The following is a 15,591-nucleotide window of genomic DNA, read 5'->3' as shown; positions in this document are numbered from 1 at the left end:
TTTCCCCCATTGTATCTCTCATCCCATGACTAAAGAGCAGATGTGAGCACTGCTGCCAGACACTCACTTGTTAGATGAAAAGTGACTTGGCCATGCTCATTACAAAATTAACTTTTAGGTCTTGGTGGTTTTAAAAAGACATGTGAAATGTAAGTCTCCACAGGATTCATAACCTTTAATTTAGAAGTGCTTTTGATTCTAATAAAAATCTATTTTTACTTGCAGTAAGATAGTAAAGGAAAAAAAAATCTCTGGAAAGGTTCTGGATGCCTTAAAGGAAAACTTGATTAGATGGTCCTGTTTTTCAGTAACACAGATGAGAAACTTCTGAATACCTTGTTAAAATGGAACGATGTGCCCCACTTTTGATTTAAATTCCATTATACTTATCTCCAGAAATTAGCAAAAAAAAGTTTTTCTGATAATAAAAATCATTAAGAGCTTTTTGATATCCTAAAAAATAACTTGTTTGAAGATAAAATTTATCCTGATATCAATATTGGTTTTGAAAATGAAAGAAAGCATCAGAAATTCTGTGTAACTCTTTGCTAAAAGAAAAATAACCTTAAGTCTTACTCCATAGATATTTTTCTTCCTCATGATAAGGAATGACATGAACATTTGTATTTTTAGTGTCATGAAGACCATTAAGGAGAAAGCTTTTCTGAAATATAGTAAATCATGATTATTTGCATTCTTTCTTGGCCCTGTATACTTAGAATTCATTGTTAATTCCATAGGGATTGGGAGGATATTTATCTTTGCTATTTGTTATGAGGGATTTGTTAAATAAATTCTTGCAGTAAGAAAAGGAGGATATTTTAAAGCAATTTAATGATTTTTGTCTGCAAATAGTGCTACTAAGTTCAGGTTGGTCTTTTTCTCCCTTATTATGGTAGGCCACCATGTCTCTTCCCAAGCTCATGGATCCACCTTTCATCTCCCTGCCAAATACACTTATGGAACACAGGCATCTTCCTCCAGCTATCAGGGAAGTCCCATGTCTATAAATAAACTGAGTGTCTTCTCATTTCCCTGCCTGGAGCAGGCACTGCTAGTGGATCACCAGTTTTTGTCCAGGGAACCATCCCAGTCTTCCAGGTATATCAGTGAGAAGAAACCACCTTTAGGCCAAGCTTCCTTCTCTCTCATAAGGCCATCCTGGGCTTGACTCCAACATCAGCTCAGTCTTTCAACTGTCTCTTTAGTTTTCCATTCTTCTTTATTCCATTTCCTTGTCCTTGAAATAGCTCCATTGTCTTGCAGTCCTTAAACCCTGACACCTGACCTGACATGCGACCTTTACTCATGAGATTTGTTTTAGGACTGTTTGCCATCAACCCATCATCTGATTTCTGGATTGCAGCTGTTCTGATCTCCTCATTGGTTTTACCATTTGTAATTCACCTTCTTCGTAGAATCATCATAGTAACTTTTCTAAAATATTTTTTTACCATTTTCCTACTTAAGGACCTACAATGTCTTCTTATTGCCTATTAGATAAAATATAAATGCCTCTTCCCTATATGTAAAGGCCTATATCATTTGACCCTTCATTGGTTATTAACTTGGTTTCCTTTACTAGTTCTTGAATAGATTCTCTGATCTACTCCGGTCAGTTCCATTATTCCAGCTGGTCTTGTCACCCACCCATCCCAGAAAACACACACACACACACACACACACACACACACACACTCACAAAATACCAGTTTCTGTTGCTTCTGTATCCTTCACATTGCCTAGTGGTATCAAGTGCAAAGTAGGGACTACTTTGTGTTTTGTTTTAACATAAAAGAATGCCTCTGACCCATTGTCATGATGGATTTGCCCTGCTTGTCTGGTACTCTGAATTCTAACCATTTATTCTTCCCTGCGTGTGTCTCCTGTATCCATCCTTCTGTTTACTTTTGTGACCAACACCGTAAGCATACAAGATGATTGATCCATGTTATGGAAGAGTCTTTAGCTGTGGAATGAAATAGAACTAAATGGGCTTAAATGGGAATGGAAGCTATGGTCTTGAGCTTCCAGATTGATGGTTTAAGCAAGTGAGTTAATCAGCCACAGACTGGTGATACTTGCTTATGGAATGGTTTGAATAATCCTTTTGTAATATTTTAGACATAAGTTACAATCGTTTTGAACTTGATGAGTCATCACAACAGAATTCTTTCCTTACCAGTGATGCTTTTTAAGACTCTTAGGTTCTTGAAGCAGGGCTGCCTCTGCTCTGTAGCTCTGCTCACCACTCAGAATATTTGGCTCTACCGTGGCCAACTAAAATAGAATACTTGAAGATTGGTTTCTTGTGGAGGAAGAGAGGCTTGTGGCAGTTCTTTCTTTTATGATGGATGTGACAGATGCAGCAGCTAATTGTCCCTTACTATCTATTCTCCCTTCTTCCATGTTAAGAGAATCCCTGAATTTCAGCTGGCATGTTGTTACCCTGAAAAAATGTTCAATTTCCCTCACTCTCTTGGCAGCTTTGGGCAGTGTGACTAAATTCAGAACAATAGGATGTGGGAGGGAGTACTGTAAGCAACTACTGGCTTGAGTTCTTTAATTAGGGAGCATGCCCTCTCCTTCCTGATTTTTCACCTTCCTAATGGCTGGAATGTGGCTGTGATGGTTAGCTGTCCTGGACTTTGGGGATGAGGGCAATACCTTTGGGGCAGAAAACCGGCAAGACAGAAGGAACCTGGGGCTCTCACTAGAGCTACTACATGAGCCCTGGACTGCTGATGCTCAGAGCTATTATGTTAAAGAGAAATAATTGTCCTGTTTAAGCTGTGACTGTTTTTGGTCTCTGTTTCAGCAGCTCATTAGTACAGTGGGGGATAAAAAAAGTATGAGGTTCAGTGTCCGCTGAGTGATATGAACAAGATGAGAAACATACTTTTAAAGATATTTAATAAGTCTTTTTTCAAATCAGTACAAAAATTTAAATACAAAAATGATTTGCTATTGACAAGTCTCAAATCTATCATGGAAACTCAAAAAAGTCACCAGTCTGGTCACCTTTCATGGTGTTCTGTAAAATATTTGAGAACAGTCACCCACTACAGACATTCTTTCCCTCCGTGGGATGTCATACTGCATTAAAACTCTGTGTTTAAATAACATAATGCCAGTTTGGTCCATTTCACATGGAAAAGTTCTAGCTGATTTTGAATTGAATAGGGATTATAGCACTACCCCTAGACTTTTGAACATGTCGTTGTTTCATCTGCTTTTACACTAATGTGTTAACATAATGTGCAACACTTAAAAGGGAAACACAGACACATAGATAATTATTTAAAACTCTTTTTTAAATTAAATGGAGTAATTCATTTAGCTCTGAGATTAGCACCATTGTAGAATACACAGTATCTGGCATAGATTTTGCTCCTCCCCATCTAAAAGTTAGAAGCATATGCCTGATAATATACACACTCACACACATTATATGTATGTATATATATATATATATATATATATATATACATATAGGCAATTGAGTAACAACCAATAAATAAGTTGGAAGGTATTTTAAAAAGTGAAATTTGGTCTTAACTAAAGAGGTACTGTCTCTCTTACTTGGTGGAAATAAAAAGCCCATACATGTACAGATAAATATGGATTTACAGATCAGCTGATCTGACTTGCTTCCAAGCCATTCCAATGCAGCTATTCAGCAGAAGGAGCCCAGTGGATCCTTGTTGTCTCCATAGTCATCAGTCCAAAACCAGCATCCTCAAGACCAATCTGAAGGATGTTTGACCACATAGACACTGTCTGCTTTGAAAATGAAGGTTGGGTTGGGTATCTTTTGATGGGAAAATCTGTCATATAATTAGCAGTGAATAAGAAACCCTCTGGTAATGAACTCATTTCTCTTCTTAAGAAATTGAGAAGAAATGGTGCTCGTATACCATGTAAGGGAAAGACATCTATTAGGTAGAGGAGAATTTTTCTTGATGGTTAAAATGATTCAGATTTGACATAGACACATTTCCATGTGTGTTTATACCGTATTTATTTGTGTATTTTTCCATCTGTACCTTTCCCCTCAACTTCTCACTCTTAATTTTGAGGAACAGGTACAAGATTCTACGACCACAGCCCCACATTATTTCCCCCAGTGGCTTATAGTATCAGCAGCAGACTCATAGCTGACTGAAATATTTTGCCTGTGTTTTGAGACCAGATTTGAATGCCTGCAGCAGTTAGTATGTACCTAAGTGAAAACCTGGAAAGATACTTATTTTTCTCTTTAAACTTGTATTGGCTCTTGACTTGTGCTGAGTGTGAGGTGACACAAGCAGCACGGGCTCTTATTGCCCTTTGACATTTCAGATAGCTCTTCCACAGGTTGCTTCTAGAGAAACAGTTCTTTTCCTACAGTTTTAGTATCTACACTAGTACATCCATTTTTAAATTTAAAACTTGAGAAATTGTTTTTTCAAAAAAAGTTATTTTCCTATGTAATTCTGAAATTTTTTTTCTCCCCACATGAAGGATGGCTTGGATTTTGGAAATTGACTTTGGAACCTGAGACAACATGCCAGTTTGCATATATACTACACCAGGAAATTTCTTCAAAATTCAACTGCTACTGAAAAATAGCAATAGCCCTTTCATGGGTGAAACCTCATTGTAGTCATTTGTATGGGTAGGCAAAAGAAGGGGATTTTTATACACATGTAAACATAATTAAAAACTGTTGATAATGAATATTTCACAAAACTAGAAAGTTATTATTTTTTTCTTATGACTTCCATGTGTTTATATTAGTTGGGTCATAGTGGAAATTACATGGAGGGAAGAAAAAAAATTACAGAAAATAAAACAAAAAGGATCCTTAAGAAATAAGTGAGTTAATTACTGCTCCTGTCTCCCAACTGTTTTTTTAGCTCCTTTTGGGGCACTGTCTTATGTCCCTCAAATGTCTCATCCAGTGTGAGGCACACAGAATTTACTGAGTAAATTATATGGCAGGCGATTAGCTCACTTGTTCTTTTAGAAACACGAGATACACAATTCTGAGGACTTGTGTTGATAAGAGACATACAGCCTCTGACGGGAGGGAAATAGCCCTTGGACTGAAACCCTACTGCTCCCCCCGACTCCCTCCCACCGGGGCTATAGCACAGAACTCCTCCCCCACCTTCCCTGGCAAAACATCTGCCCAAAGACAGAGGAAATTATGCAAGTAAATACGGTATATAATTGTTATCATTGACATTTCCTTAAGCCATATCTATAAATCTTTAAACAATGTGAGCAAGTGACTTTCATTAGCTATGATCTTTCATACTGAAATATTTTGACTGATCTGAATAAGCAGGTTATCATGGAAGCATATAACAATACAATAGCTATTATGATTCCAGTGGGTACAGCACAAGTGTCAGTACTTGATACACAAATCTATCCCATCATTTTTAATTAGAGGCTGCTATGCAGAGCATTAAACATGCATCTTAGTTTTTATTTGTACATGATGGTTTAGATTTTCACTTAAATATAACTTTCCAACTATATAAATGTTTTGAAGCAATTATGTTTTTCATTTGGGTTTTTTCGGTGCGTCATTTTCTTTTCTTCTATTAAATCTCTCTTTCTTTTTTTACATGGGATACAATAAATATCCTGAAAAGGAGGAATGGACGTACTGCCCAGCATACAGTCCTGCAGCCTGTTCTGAGGGCATTTGGAGGAATACTCGGTCTCCGGGCCTGAGCAGCAGCACCGCACTCCCAGACGCCTGGTCCAGAAAGCCCTTTTTGTACTCATCGTACGTGTACATCATGGGCTCGTTGTTCTTGAACAGAGCAACCCACACGTTGCCCCCCTTGCAGTGAACATGGTATGCAAAGTAGTAGACCCCGGGAACCTCGCAGGTGAAGATGCCCGTCTGTGGGTTGTAGTTCTGTCTGCCATTATAGAGCAGTTTGTCAAACTTCACCGGGGCCCCCACAGGTGGGAAAGGTGCAGTCAGCTCAGCTGTAAAGGCAGGCATCTCGTAGGCTGGCCCTCCATTCTTGCCTTTCTTAGCCCCATAGGCATGGGGGGGTTTCACTCCATCAATTCCCAGCCCCATATCTGGTAGATACTCTCCATGAGGTGGTGGTGTAGGGGGCATCACAGCTGGGGGCCCTGGGGGTCCTGGAGGGCCTGGGGGCCCTGGAAGGCCCGGCTGGCCTTGAGGACCAAGGGCACCAGGCTTCCCTGGAGGCCCATGAAGTCCTGCTACTCCAGGCTTCCCTACTCCAGGGAACCCAGGGGGCCCTGGGATACCGGGTTCCCCTTTGGGGCCTGGCATTCCAGGTGGTCCAATGGGCCCACTTGGGCCTGCGATCCCCGGGATGCCTGGAGGGCCCTGTAAACCCTGATCCCCTGGGATTCCTGGTTCTCCCTTTGGTCCCAGCAGCCCTGGAGCACCAGGGAGCCCTGGTAAACCCTTGTGCCCAGCTTCCCCCTTGGGCCCTATGGGACCTGGCAAACCCCTCATGCCAGGGGGCCCTACTTCACCAAGGAAACCTGGCTTTCCTGGAAAGCCTTGAAGCCCTGGCTCGCCCTTGGGACCTGGTGGCCCCTGTGGTCCTACAACCCCACCTTCTCCTTTGGGTCCAGGAAAACCAATAGCACCTGGAGGACCCATAGGACCTGGGATTCCAGGCAGGCCTGGCTCTCCTGGAGGACCCCCCATTCCAGGGGCACCTACTGGTCCTTTCTCCCCTCTTGGTCCTAGAGCCCCAGGAAGACCCCCTATGCCCTTGTCACCTTTGGGTCCTGGGAAGCCTGGTTTCCCAATCCCTGGAAGGCCTGGGGGTCCTGGCAGCCCTGGCAGTCCTTGCTCCCCTTTGCCACCTGGAAATCCTGGCTGGCCAGGGATCCCATCCTGGCCTGGTTTGCCAACTCCAGGCATCCCGGGAGGTCCTTGAACTCCCGGGACCCCAATAGGGCCTTGGGGCCCAGGTTCCCCTGGAGGACCTGGCTTTCCCAGGGGACCTTGGGGCCCAGGGAAGCCTGTCACTCCAGGTTTGCCCACTCCTGGAAGTCCAACAGGGCCAGGAGGGCCATGCATCCCTGGAGGTCCCTTGAGGCCTGGCAAACCTGGCATCCCAAAGCCCTTCTCCCCTTTGGGACCCTGAAGGCCTGGAGGTCCTGGTGGTCCTTTGGGACCTCGCTCTCCCTTTGCACCTGGTTGCCCTGGTAACCCTGGCCCACCTGGTTTTCCAATGCCAGGAAGTCCGTGAGGCCCTGGAGGTCCTTGCGGCCCTGGGATCCCCATAGGCCCAATCTCTCCTTTGGGTCCAATTTCACCTTTCGCTCCAGGCATTCCCATGGCTCCTGGCTTTCCTGGCATTCCAGGCATACCTGGTTTTCCAATTCCTGGGTATCCCTGTGGCCCTGGTTTTCCTTTGGTTCCAGGTATCCCATGGCCTGGTAGGCCGGGGGGCCCAGGTGGTCCTCTTGGGCCAGGCTCTCCACGGGGACCTTGCTCCCCTCGTAGACTGGCTAATGGTATTTCTACTGGGGGAGAGGGACAGAGAGGGCGGGGGAGGGAGGGGGAGAGGGAGGGGACAAAAGGGAGAAATTAATATTTATTATTCTTCAAGGAAGTCATGACGATCATTATTTAGTTCTGACAACCTTAGACCATTACTTATTGAGAGGAAAGACTAGGAATAATGTGTCCATCTTCCGGGACCATCAGAACTTAAAGAACAATCAAGCTAATAATTGCTTTGTCATGTTTGAAATACTTTTTGAGGACTGATATCTGTAGCTGCTTTTATCAGCATTGGTTAAGGAAAAAAAGCTAAAAGGTATGAAGAAACATTTTTCCGAGTACAAAACTCCAAGTTTTGTTATGGTGTGTTCACTGTGGAGATTTTGGAAAATTCAAAAAAGGATAAAGAAAAATCAGAGTTGCCTATAATCACTTGACATTTATATGTACTTCCATCTCATGTTCTAGGTGTGCGCGTGCGCACATGTGTGTGTATTTTAAACAATGGAGTCATTCTCCATTTTTATTTTTTTATTACTTTTTCTATTTAATGCTATATTTTTCCATGTCCTTGTTTTTTTATATAATAATTTGTGGCTAAATATTTCCTCTTGTGTTGAAATACAGTATGATGTGTTAGGGAAAGTAATTATCATGTAATAGAAGTATTTTATCTTGTATGTGGTTTAATAACATCTTCCACATGGAGCACCTGGGTGGCTCAGTAGGTTAAGCAGCTGACTCCTGATTTCAGCTCAGGTCATAATCTCAGTGTCATGGGATCAAGCCCCATTTAGGGCTCCACACTCAGCAGGGAGTCAGCTTGAGATTCTCTCCCTCTCCCTCTGCTTCTCTCCCCCACACATGTGTGCACATGTGCCCTCTCTCTCTCCCTTCAAATAAATAGATAAATCTTAAAAAACTAAATCTTAAAAAAAATAAATAACATCTTTCACATCTGTCCTCTAGAGGCAAATACTTTTGCTTAATTTCTTTAATGTGCTATAGGATTTCCTAAGTCTCATATGAATTCAAATTTTTAATAAATTATTTCTCATTTGCAAATTGGGTTTCAAACAGGAGAAGTGAGTAAGATACTTGAGGCTGACAAGCAGTGTGGGGAAGGAATTGAGCTGGGCAGAGCAGGAAGCTCTTCTTGGTCTTGAAGTCTGGACTGGGCCACTTGGGCCTTCACTGTCTCGGCTTGCCTCTCTGTGCAGCAAGAATATTATGGCCCTGCTACAAGATTAGATAATAGATGTGAAAGACGTTGTGCTTTCACAAATTATTATCAAAATACAAAGCACATCTCTGTTATGATGATTATACTGTGCCTTTCAGAGTAACACAACTCTGGATCTTCTATGCTACTGAAATGAAACATAAGTGAAATTTATGGCCTCAAAGTTTTATATTAACCAGTAGTCACGTCTTAATCCTGACCATTATATTTTTCACTGACCTACTGTCAGGGAACAAAATAGAACCGCAGAACTCATATTCTTAGCAAATTCTCTTATTGCAATCTGGTACCCATCAGAATAAGTACAGGAAGTGCCAAAAGCCAGGCAGGCCACTTAAGAAAGGAAGGAGAACAAATGGCTGAGACCATCCCCTAAGTGGAATATCAGCTCCTGAAGAGAGGAAAATTGGGAATACTTCAATTATGCTAAGTCGATAGTCTTGTACTATTAAGACATGTTATATCTAAGCAGTGAATTGTGTAGTACATACTACGATATCAAGAGTGTCTGGGGCAGGGTCATGTCTTACTCATCAGGATTCCTTGGTGTCCAGCACAGTGCCTGGAATGTACTCTGTTCTTAGTTAGGGTTTCTTGAATGACCAACTGTAGCAACTCAAAAGTTTTATGATGCTTTAGTATTTACTGAGCATTTTTACTTACCTATGCCATTGATTTTCTCAACAGATCTTACTTTACAAAGAAAAGTAGTTTCAGAGAGGTGTTTTTTTTTTTAAATTGAAATATATAATTGACATACAGTAGTTATATTATTTTCAGGTCTTTCATTTCTGGCCTCTAGGCCTCTTAGCACCAAATCCACTAGCACCCCAGACAGAGATTCCTGCTTTTTCAGGGACCAGTGGGAATGACCTCCACTTCCTCAAAGGGAATTGCTATGCCGATGCAGTTCTTTTCCTACAATTTCTAGGTTTCCTAGGAATCCAGATGAACCTCATGAAGTTTTAAAAAAGTGTCTCTCACAGTGATAAGCATTTTGTAGGTGTTGAATAACTAATGATTATGGCTGGAAGGCAATGGGAAAAATTTTCATCTCTATATGCAGTCCTTACCCTTCATAGTCTCCTCTCAGTTTATTGATTAACAGGTGTAGTAGCTTAATTAAAGCGCTCTTAAAAACACTGGCATTTATCCAGCATCTGGTTCACAAAGTGCTTTCATATGTATATATTTCTAACACAGCAGGTCCTTAACAACACTGCTCTCCCAGTAAAGAAGACTGACTAGTCACCTGTTTTTATTTTGAGTTTTCCAAAGATTTATTGAAGTAGAAACAAGTTAGCCAGATACTTGTTGGAAAAAAGCAGTTTTAATGGTATTCAAAAATACTTTTTAAAAGGTATTCTAGCACAAGTTTTCTTTGTACACTAGATGATGCTGTAAACTTTTTTCGAAATCTTTTAAGGCTATTGGTTCTTAAGAACTAGAAGTTATTCCTATTCCAAATCTACCTTGTGCTCCTGAAAAACTGCAGAAAAGCACTTGAAAGCTGTTTCTTTAAGATAATGGATTTCTTTTTTTAATTCTTGGAGGTAATATATTGCTGCACCAAGTCATGTGCAATTTTCACTCAAGGTCATCGTGATGCTGAGAAATTGCATTGATAACCTGTCCCTCTCTAGTTTCAACCTTCTTAATCAGAAGTACCCTTTTTGAGTGAGTGTCAATGAGAGGGAGTGAATCCAGATTGGCTTCCCTCAGGTTCAGGGAAGAAAAGTTTGGAAGAGGCAGAGCAGTCCTGCTCTCCACGCCTTCCAGCAGCCTCCTGTAGGCTTGTCACCAACCCCCCCCCAACCGCTTTAATCCCCCAGCATCTGGCCCAGCTTCTGACACTAAAATAGATGCTCATTAAATAGTTGCCAAATGTTGGAATAGATAATGAATAAGGGAATAAAAATACATTTTGTGCCATTTAATGCTGTTAAAATAAAGCACAACATAAAACAGTAATTTTGTTTGTATTTTTAGGTCTTGAACTTTTCAAGGATAGAGTTTAGAGCACAGTAAACAATGTCAGTAACACATTCCAAAATAAAAATTTCTAAAATTTAGCTTCTCCCCCGATCTTACAGTTTCGGATTTTGGAAAGCTGCTGTTTCATAACAGCACAGGAATATGATGTTACCTTTGCCTTTCTTAGGTGCTGCTTCCTTGCCCATTCTTGGCACTGGCTGAATTTCCTTCATATATTGGGGTAGATGCGGATATTCTTTGCCATACTGCATGCGGGGCAGCTCCTTGCCCATGTTAAGGCCATCTTTCCCCAAAGGCATGTGAGGTCCTTGCTGGCCCAGAGGCTGGTATTGTGGAATTTGCGGTGGGATCTGAGGAGGAATTTGTGGTGGCAGCGGCTTGATCCCATAGTAAGCACCAGCCTGAATGAGCCTGATGGAGCCCAGGGAAATGGTAAGCAGCACTCCCAGCAGTGGAGGGCCAGGTGGCATAGCCATCACCTGCGGAAGGAATGAATGCACCAACATGGTGAAAACTGGCAGGCCAAGTGATGAGTTTACCTAGAGAAAGAAGGGGGAGAAAAAGGACACAATCTTTATCATCAGAACATCACCCGTGGAAGGCAAATGAAAAGGAGGATGATGTTACCTCTCAGAAGGAAATAAGCAAAAAATAGAAAAGATTAGGAACTGTCAAATGAAGGCAATTGGTGGGATTATAAGCTATGGGAAATACTGCTGTGTATCCCCAAATATCAATTCTGCTTTCGTCCATAGTATTGGAACTCTTGATTTTTAGCTGGAACAGAGCAGCCCAGAATAAAGACATTTCAGCCAGGTGTGGTGATGTGACAAAAGTTCTGTCCAATTGGATGTAGTTGTAATGGGTACAACTTCCAAGAAGGATCCTAAAAGAGTGGCCCTGTTTTTCCTCTTCCTTCCTGCTGGCTGAAATGTGGTTACGTTGCCTGGAAACAGACCAGACACCTGGGACCAGGAAGTGAAATCCGTGCACTGAGCATGGTGGAGTAACAAGCTAGAATAAACCTCAGCCTTTGTTGAACACGAAGGTCCCTATTAATCCTTACATTTGAAATTTGTTTACACAAGAAAGAGCTAAAGGTTTATCATCTTCTTTAAATCGCTGTTATTTTGAGTGTCACACATTTGCACTAAACTTAATCTTAATGGCTAGAGTACATTGTCCAAAAGGAGACAAACTTGGTGTCAAGTCAGGCTTTGTTAGTACGAGCCAAAATTCTATTCTAGGTGGAAACGGTTGGTAATTGATAGGCTTTACGCCGGGGGCTGGGATTTTTCATCTGCCTTTTGCTTTGGTGTGGTCACAAAGTAATGTAAGATTTAAAGAGCAAGCAAACAACAGTAATGAAAACTGTGGAAGTCTTCTGAATTGGAGAGAAGGTACTTCATGTGACAGTCCCAAAATATTTTAAAAAGTGACTATCATAATTATGCACATACAGGAATGCCATTTCGTTCTACTTAAATACTATAAAGTCGTTAATTTAGAATTTGCCTAATTGGACCTGAAGTGCACTGATGTTTGTCTTTATACTATTATGAAAGAAAGGAGCTTACAAGGCAAAACTAGTTGTGTAAAGAAAACAACGATGTTTAACTACTCATGAGAATAAGCTGTACAAGCCCTTTAATAGCATCCTTTGCAGTTTAACAGTTAATGGAATAAATATTAATGGGGCTTATATGTTTATAAAAAACCAACTCAAAAAGACCTCTGGAAATGCCTAGGGCTGAAAACCCAAAAGCCCAGGGAACTGCAGTGCTCACAAAGGCCCACTAGAGGGTAAGTGTGGTACACATTGAAGTCTGTTCTCCAGGGTACTCACACGACATAATAAGGTGCTCCCCACACCTTTAAAAGGTCTTGATGAAAATCTGAATCCTTGGTGGAGTGTCACCATTATGCTGGAGAAAGAAGTGGCAAGGTTCTCACAATTTTTAATGTAAGAATATTCTGGAGAACTTTGAATAAACTTCTATCTCTAAATAATTATAATTTCCATTCTGTGAGTTTGTTTTCTTTGCTTCTGCCTTACTTAATTCTGGATCATAGTTTTCCACTTCTTAGAAAATATGTGTTGACTTTGCAACATCCTATTCAAGAGTAATGCCAAGAGTGAGAACAGGCTACAAAAGAATTGGTTAATAAAAAGCACCTAAGAAAATATTTAATGGAATCTCTACCACAAAATTCACTGCTTTACAATTTTTTAAAGTATACTAACTAGTCATTTTCCCCCAAAACATCTGTCAGCAAAATGATTTATAAAATGTCCTCCATTTCATAAATCAGAATAGTCTCAAGAACTGGTTGATTCAAATGTACTTGAAATAATACATGGGCTGGTAAATGGGAGGAGATAGAAAGGAATTATTTTCTGTCTAAGAATGATTAATTATTATAAACCATTTGGAAAAAGCCACAAAATTAGTATTGATTTATACTCGGTAATAGTTTTATTTTAGATGGGAAAAGAACATCTGCTGTAAGTACTCAATGATAAATTTATTGACTACTTACCAAACACAATGCTAGACCCAGCCAGGGATTACAAAGATAAATATAATATGGTCAATGGGCCCTGCCCCCACAGAGCTTAGACTTTTTTAGTAGACGTGACAGACGTATAAACTATTAATGAGTAGCAAGGGATATCCATAAAAAAGGTAAATTTCCCACCCACTTCTGTCCAGTAACTTAAATCCCTTCCCTTGGAGGCAACAACTTTTCCCATTTTTCTTCATGTTTCCGGAGATGTTCTAAGAATATGCACATATACGACACACACCTTTAAGACACAAATTACAGTATACTATACATACCACTATTCCTTACTTTGTCCACTTAGAAGACTAGAACTCCAGACCTTATTTCTCAGTTTTATATATCTTAAGAGATCCCTTCAACTTCTTTGTTAAAAATAAGACTCAATTGTTCTCTAAAGTCCTTAACATTCAATGTCTAAGGCAGTCACTAGAGAGCTGAAAATGTTAATCCATACCAGAAATACATGGTAATACCTGGTGATGTATAAGCTGGGACTTAATTCCGTCTTTGGGGATGACTGAATTTAATTACTAAACCCTAAGCTTGTGGTGATGTCTTTAAGAATAAGCTAGCATGCTTGGCCCTTCGCCCTTCCATCAATTCAGTGAATGTTTTGGATTATATTTAATAATCTTTAAACCAGGACAATCTAATGAAACACTGGAAAACTGGAAGGAAGCAAAATGCCTGGGAAGACCAGTTGAATACCAAAGGCCCAGCGGATCCTTCTTTACTACAATTATTTCCTCTTGTAGGCTTGGCCTTTCTCTCCTGAAAACCACCTCTTTAGGTCTGCCATCTGCCATTTCTCTGGCTCTTTATTTAAATAAACTTTGTTCAGTTTTAACTTGAATATTTATATAGGGGCCCTGGTTAGAATTTACCACTTGACTTATACTTACTAATTTCCCTCTTGTCCCTGAGGATATTTTTGGTGGTCAAAGTGGTGTGGTGGTTCTCCCCAAATCACTCAGAAGAACATCAGATTTGTGTAAGGCTATACAAACACCTGGTGGGAAGAAGGAGCCTTGGAATTTCTGCTGGGAGAAATGGTGGTAATGGGTTTTCTTGCCTCTTTTTCCTTTTTCTGAGGGTGCAGGACATAATAATGTGAGTTCTAGTCGCTGTTTTCTTAGATTTCTATTTGATACCACACGTGCGTGAGTGTGTGCGTGTGTGTGTGCGTGTGCGCTTGATTATGCATGAACATAAACATATATGATGTGTGTGGACAGTGGATCTTTGCCAGTCAGGCCAACTTAGTGATGGGTTTCATGTCATTATGAGAAAAGCCTTGAAGAATAAGTCAAAGACCTGGAGTTGAGTTGTAGCTCTGCTATTCACCATGTCTATGACTTTGGGCAAGTCCCTTATCTTCACTAAGCCTCAGTTTCCTTCCCTATAAAACAGCAACTATAAAAAAGAAATAATAATCTCAGCTTCTCCCACAGAGCTGTTCAAGGACACAAATGATAATACGATTTTTTTTTGTAAGCTGAAAAGCACCATTCAAATTTAAGTTATTATTAATGGAGTGTGACCAAAAAGACAAATCAAAACCAACTAAAATGTCAAAGACTTTCAAAGAAGGATACTAGCCAAAATAAATGTGAGGTTAACTGCAGTAATGATAAACCTAACATGAATAAAACAATAATGGCCATTAAAATGTACTTGTTAAAAATGGCAAAAAAGAACAGCTGAACCAAGGCAGTTATTCATTCTGGTACCAAAGTCGCCAATCCTAATCATTTTGAACAGCCCTAAATGGTTCCCTATATTTGGGAAGGGCTGCAGAGAGTTTCAGTTTCCTCATGTGACCCGTAATGTATATAACAGAATAATGTGATATATATTATTTTAGACACTCCTCAGCATTTTATTTGTACATTTATCCCCATGAGATTTTGGCTTGCTGTGCAAAAGAATGTTCTTGCCCTAAATCCAACTTTCCCTTTCACATGGTGCTAACACTGCACACACGTGCACGCACGTGTGTGTGTGTGTGTGTGTGTGTGTACAAGCCTCTCTCATCTGCTGCTGGGCAGCCCCTCACACAGGATTGGTAGTTTCTCAAGGCCTCAGATTTCTCGCCCCTGAAGCAAGGGGAAGTCAGACAGAATCCTACCCCTGCAGTATTCACCAGAATTGTCTCCTTGGCTTTCCCATGCCTTTTAAAGAAGGTTCTGTCCTGCTTGCATTTCTCAGAGCAATTCATTCATTAGGTGTAGATCTGTAAGGAGTGCCTACTAATTATTACTCTTATGGGTACTAGAGAAAG

General features: G+C 40.6%; 1 protein-coding gene across 2 annotated transcripts; it reads right to left on the bottom strand.

The window, feature by feature from the left end:
• Positions 1 to 5,614: 5,614 nt before the first annotated feature.
• On the bottom strand, positions 5,615 to 11,218 carry COL8A1 (collagen type VIII alpha 1 chain). 2 transcript variants are annotated; one of them, XM_028119237.2, is made up of 2 exons: positions 10,894 to 11,218; positions 5,615 to 7,524 (listed from the first exon to the last, which is right to left on the bottom strand). In XM_028119237.2, exons 1-2 carry the CDS (start codon positions 11,216 to 11,218, stop codon positions 5,615 to 5,617), a joined length of 2,235 nt encoding a protein of 744 aa, XP_027975038.2. The 2 variants fall into 2 exon arrangements, with proteins under 2 accessions (XP_027975038.2, XP_027975039.1); XM_028119238.2 differs by having other exon boundaries at positions 5,615 to 7,521.
• Between the last annotated feature and the right edge of the window lie 4,373 nt (positions 11,219 to 15,591).

Source organism: Eumetopias jubatus, unplaced genomic scaffold (assembly GCF_037043125.1).
Source record: "Eumetopias jubatus isolate StellerSeaLion01/CBP00866 unplaced genomic scaffold, mEumJub1_p1.0 scaffold_1, whole genome shotgun sequence".
Taxonomy (NCBI): Eukaryota; Metazoa; Chordata; class Mammalia; order Carnivora; family Otariidae; genus Eumetopias; species Eumetopias jubatus.
This window is presented reverse-complemented; position numbering and strand designations above follow the sequence as displayed.

Coding starts and splice junctions, on each gene's coding strand:
- COL8A1 (XM_028119237.2), bottom strand. CDS start 11,218: ATGGCTATGCCACCTGGCCCTCCACTGCTGGGAGTGCTGCTTACCATT. Junction 7,525..10,893: donor AGCACCTAAGAAAGGCAAAG/GTAACATCATAT, acceptor CCTCTCCCCCAG/TAGAAATACCATTAGCCAGT.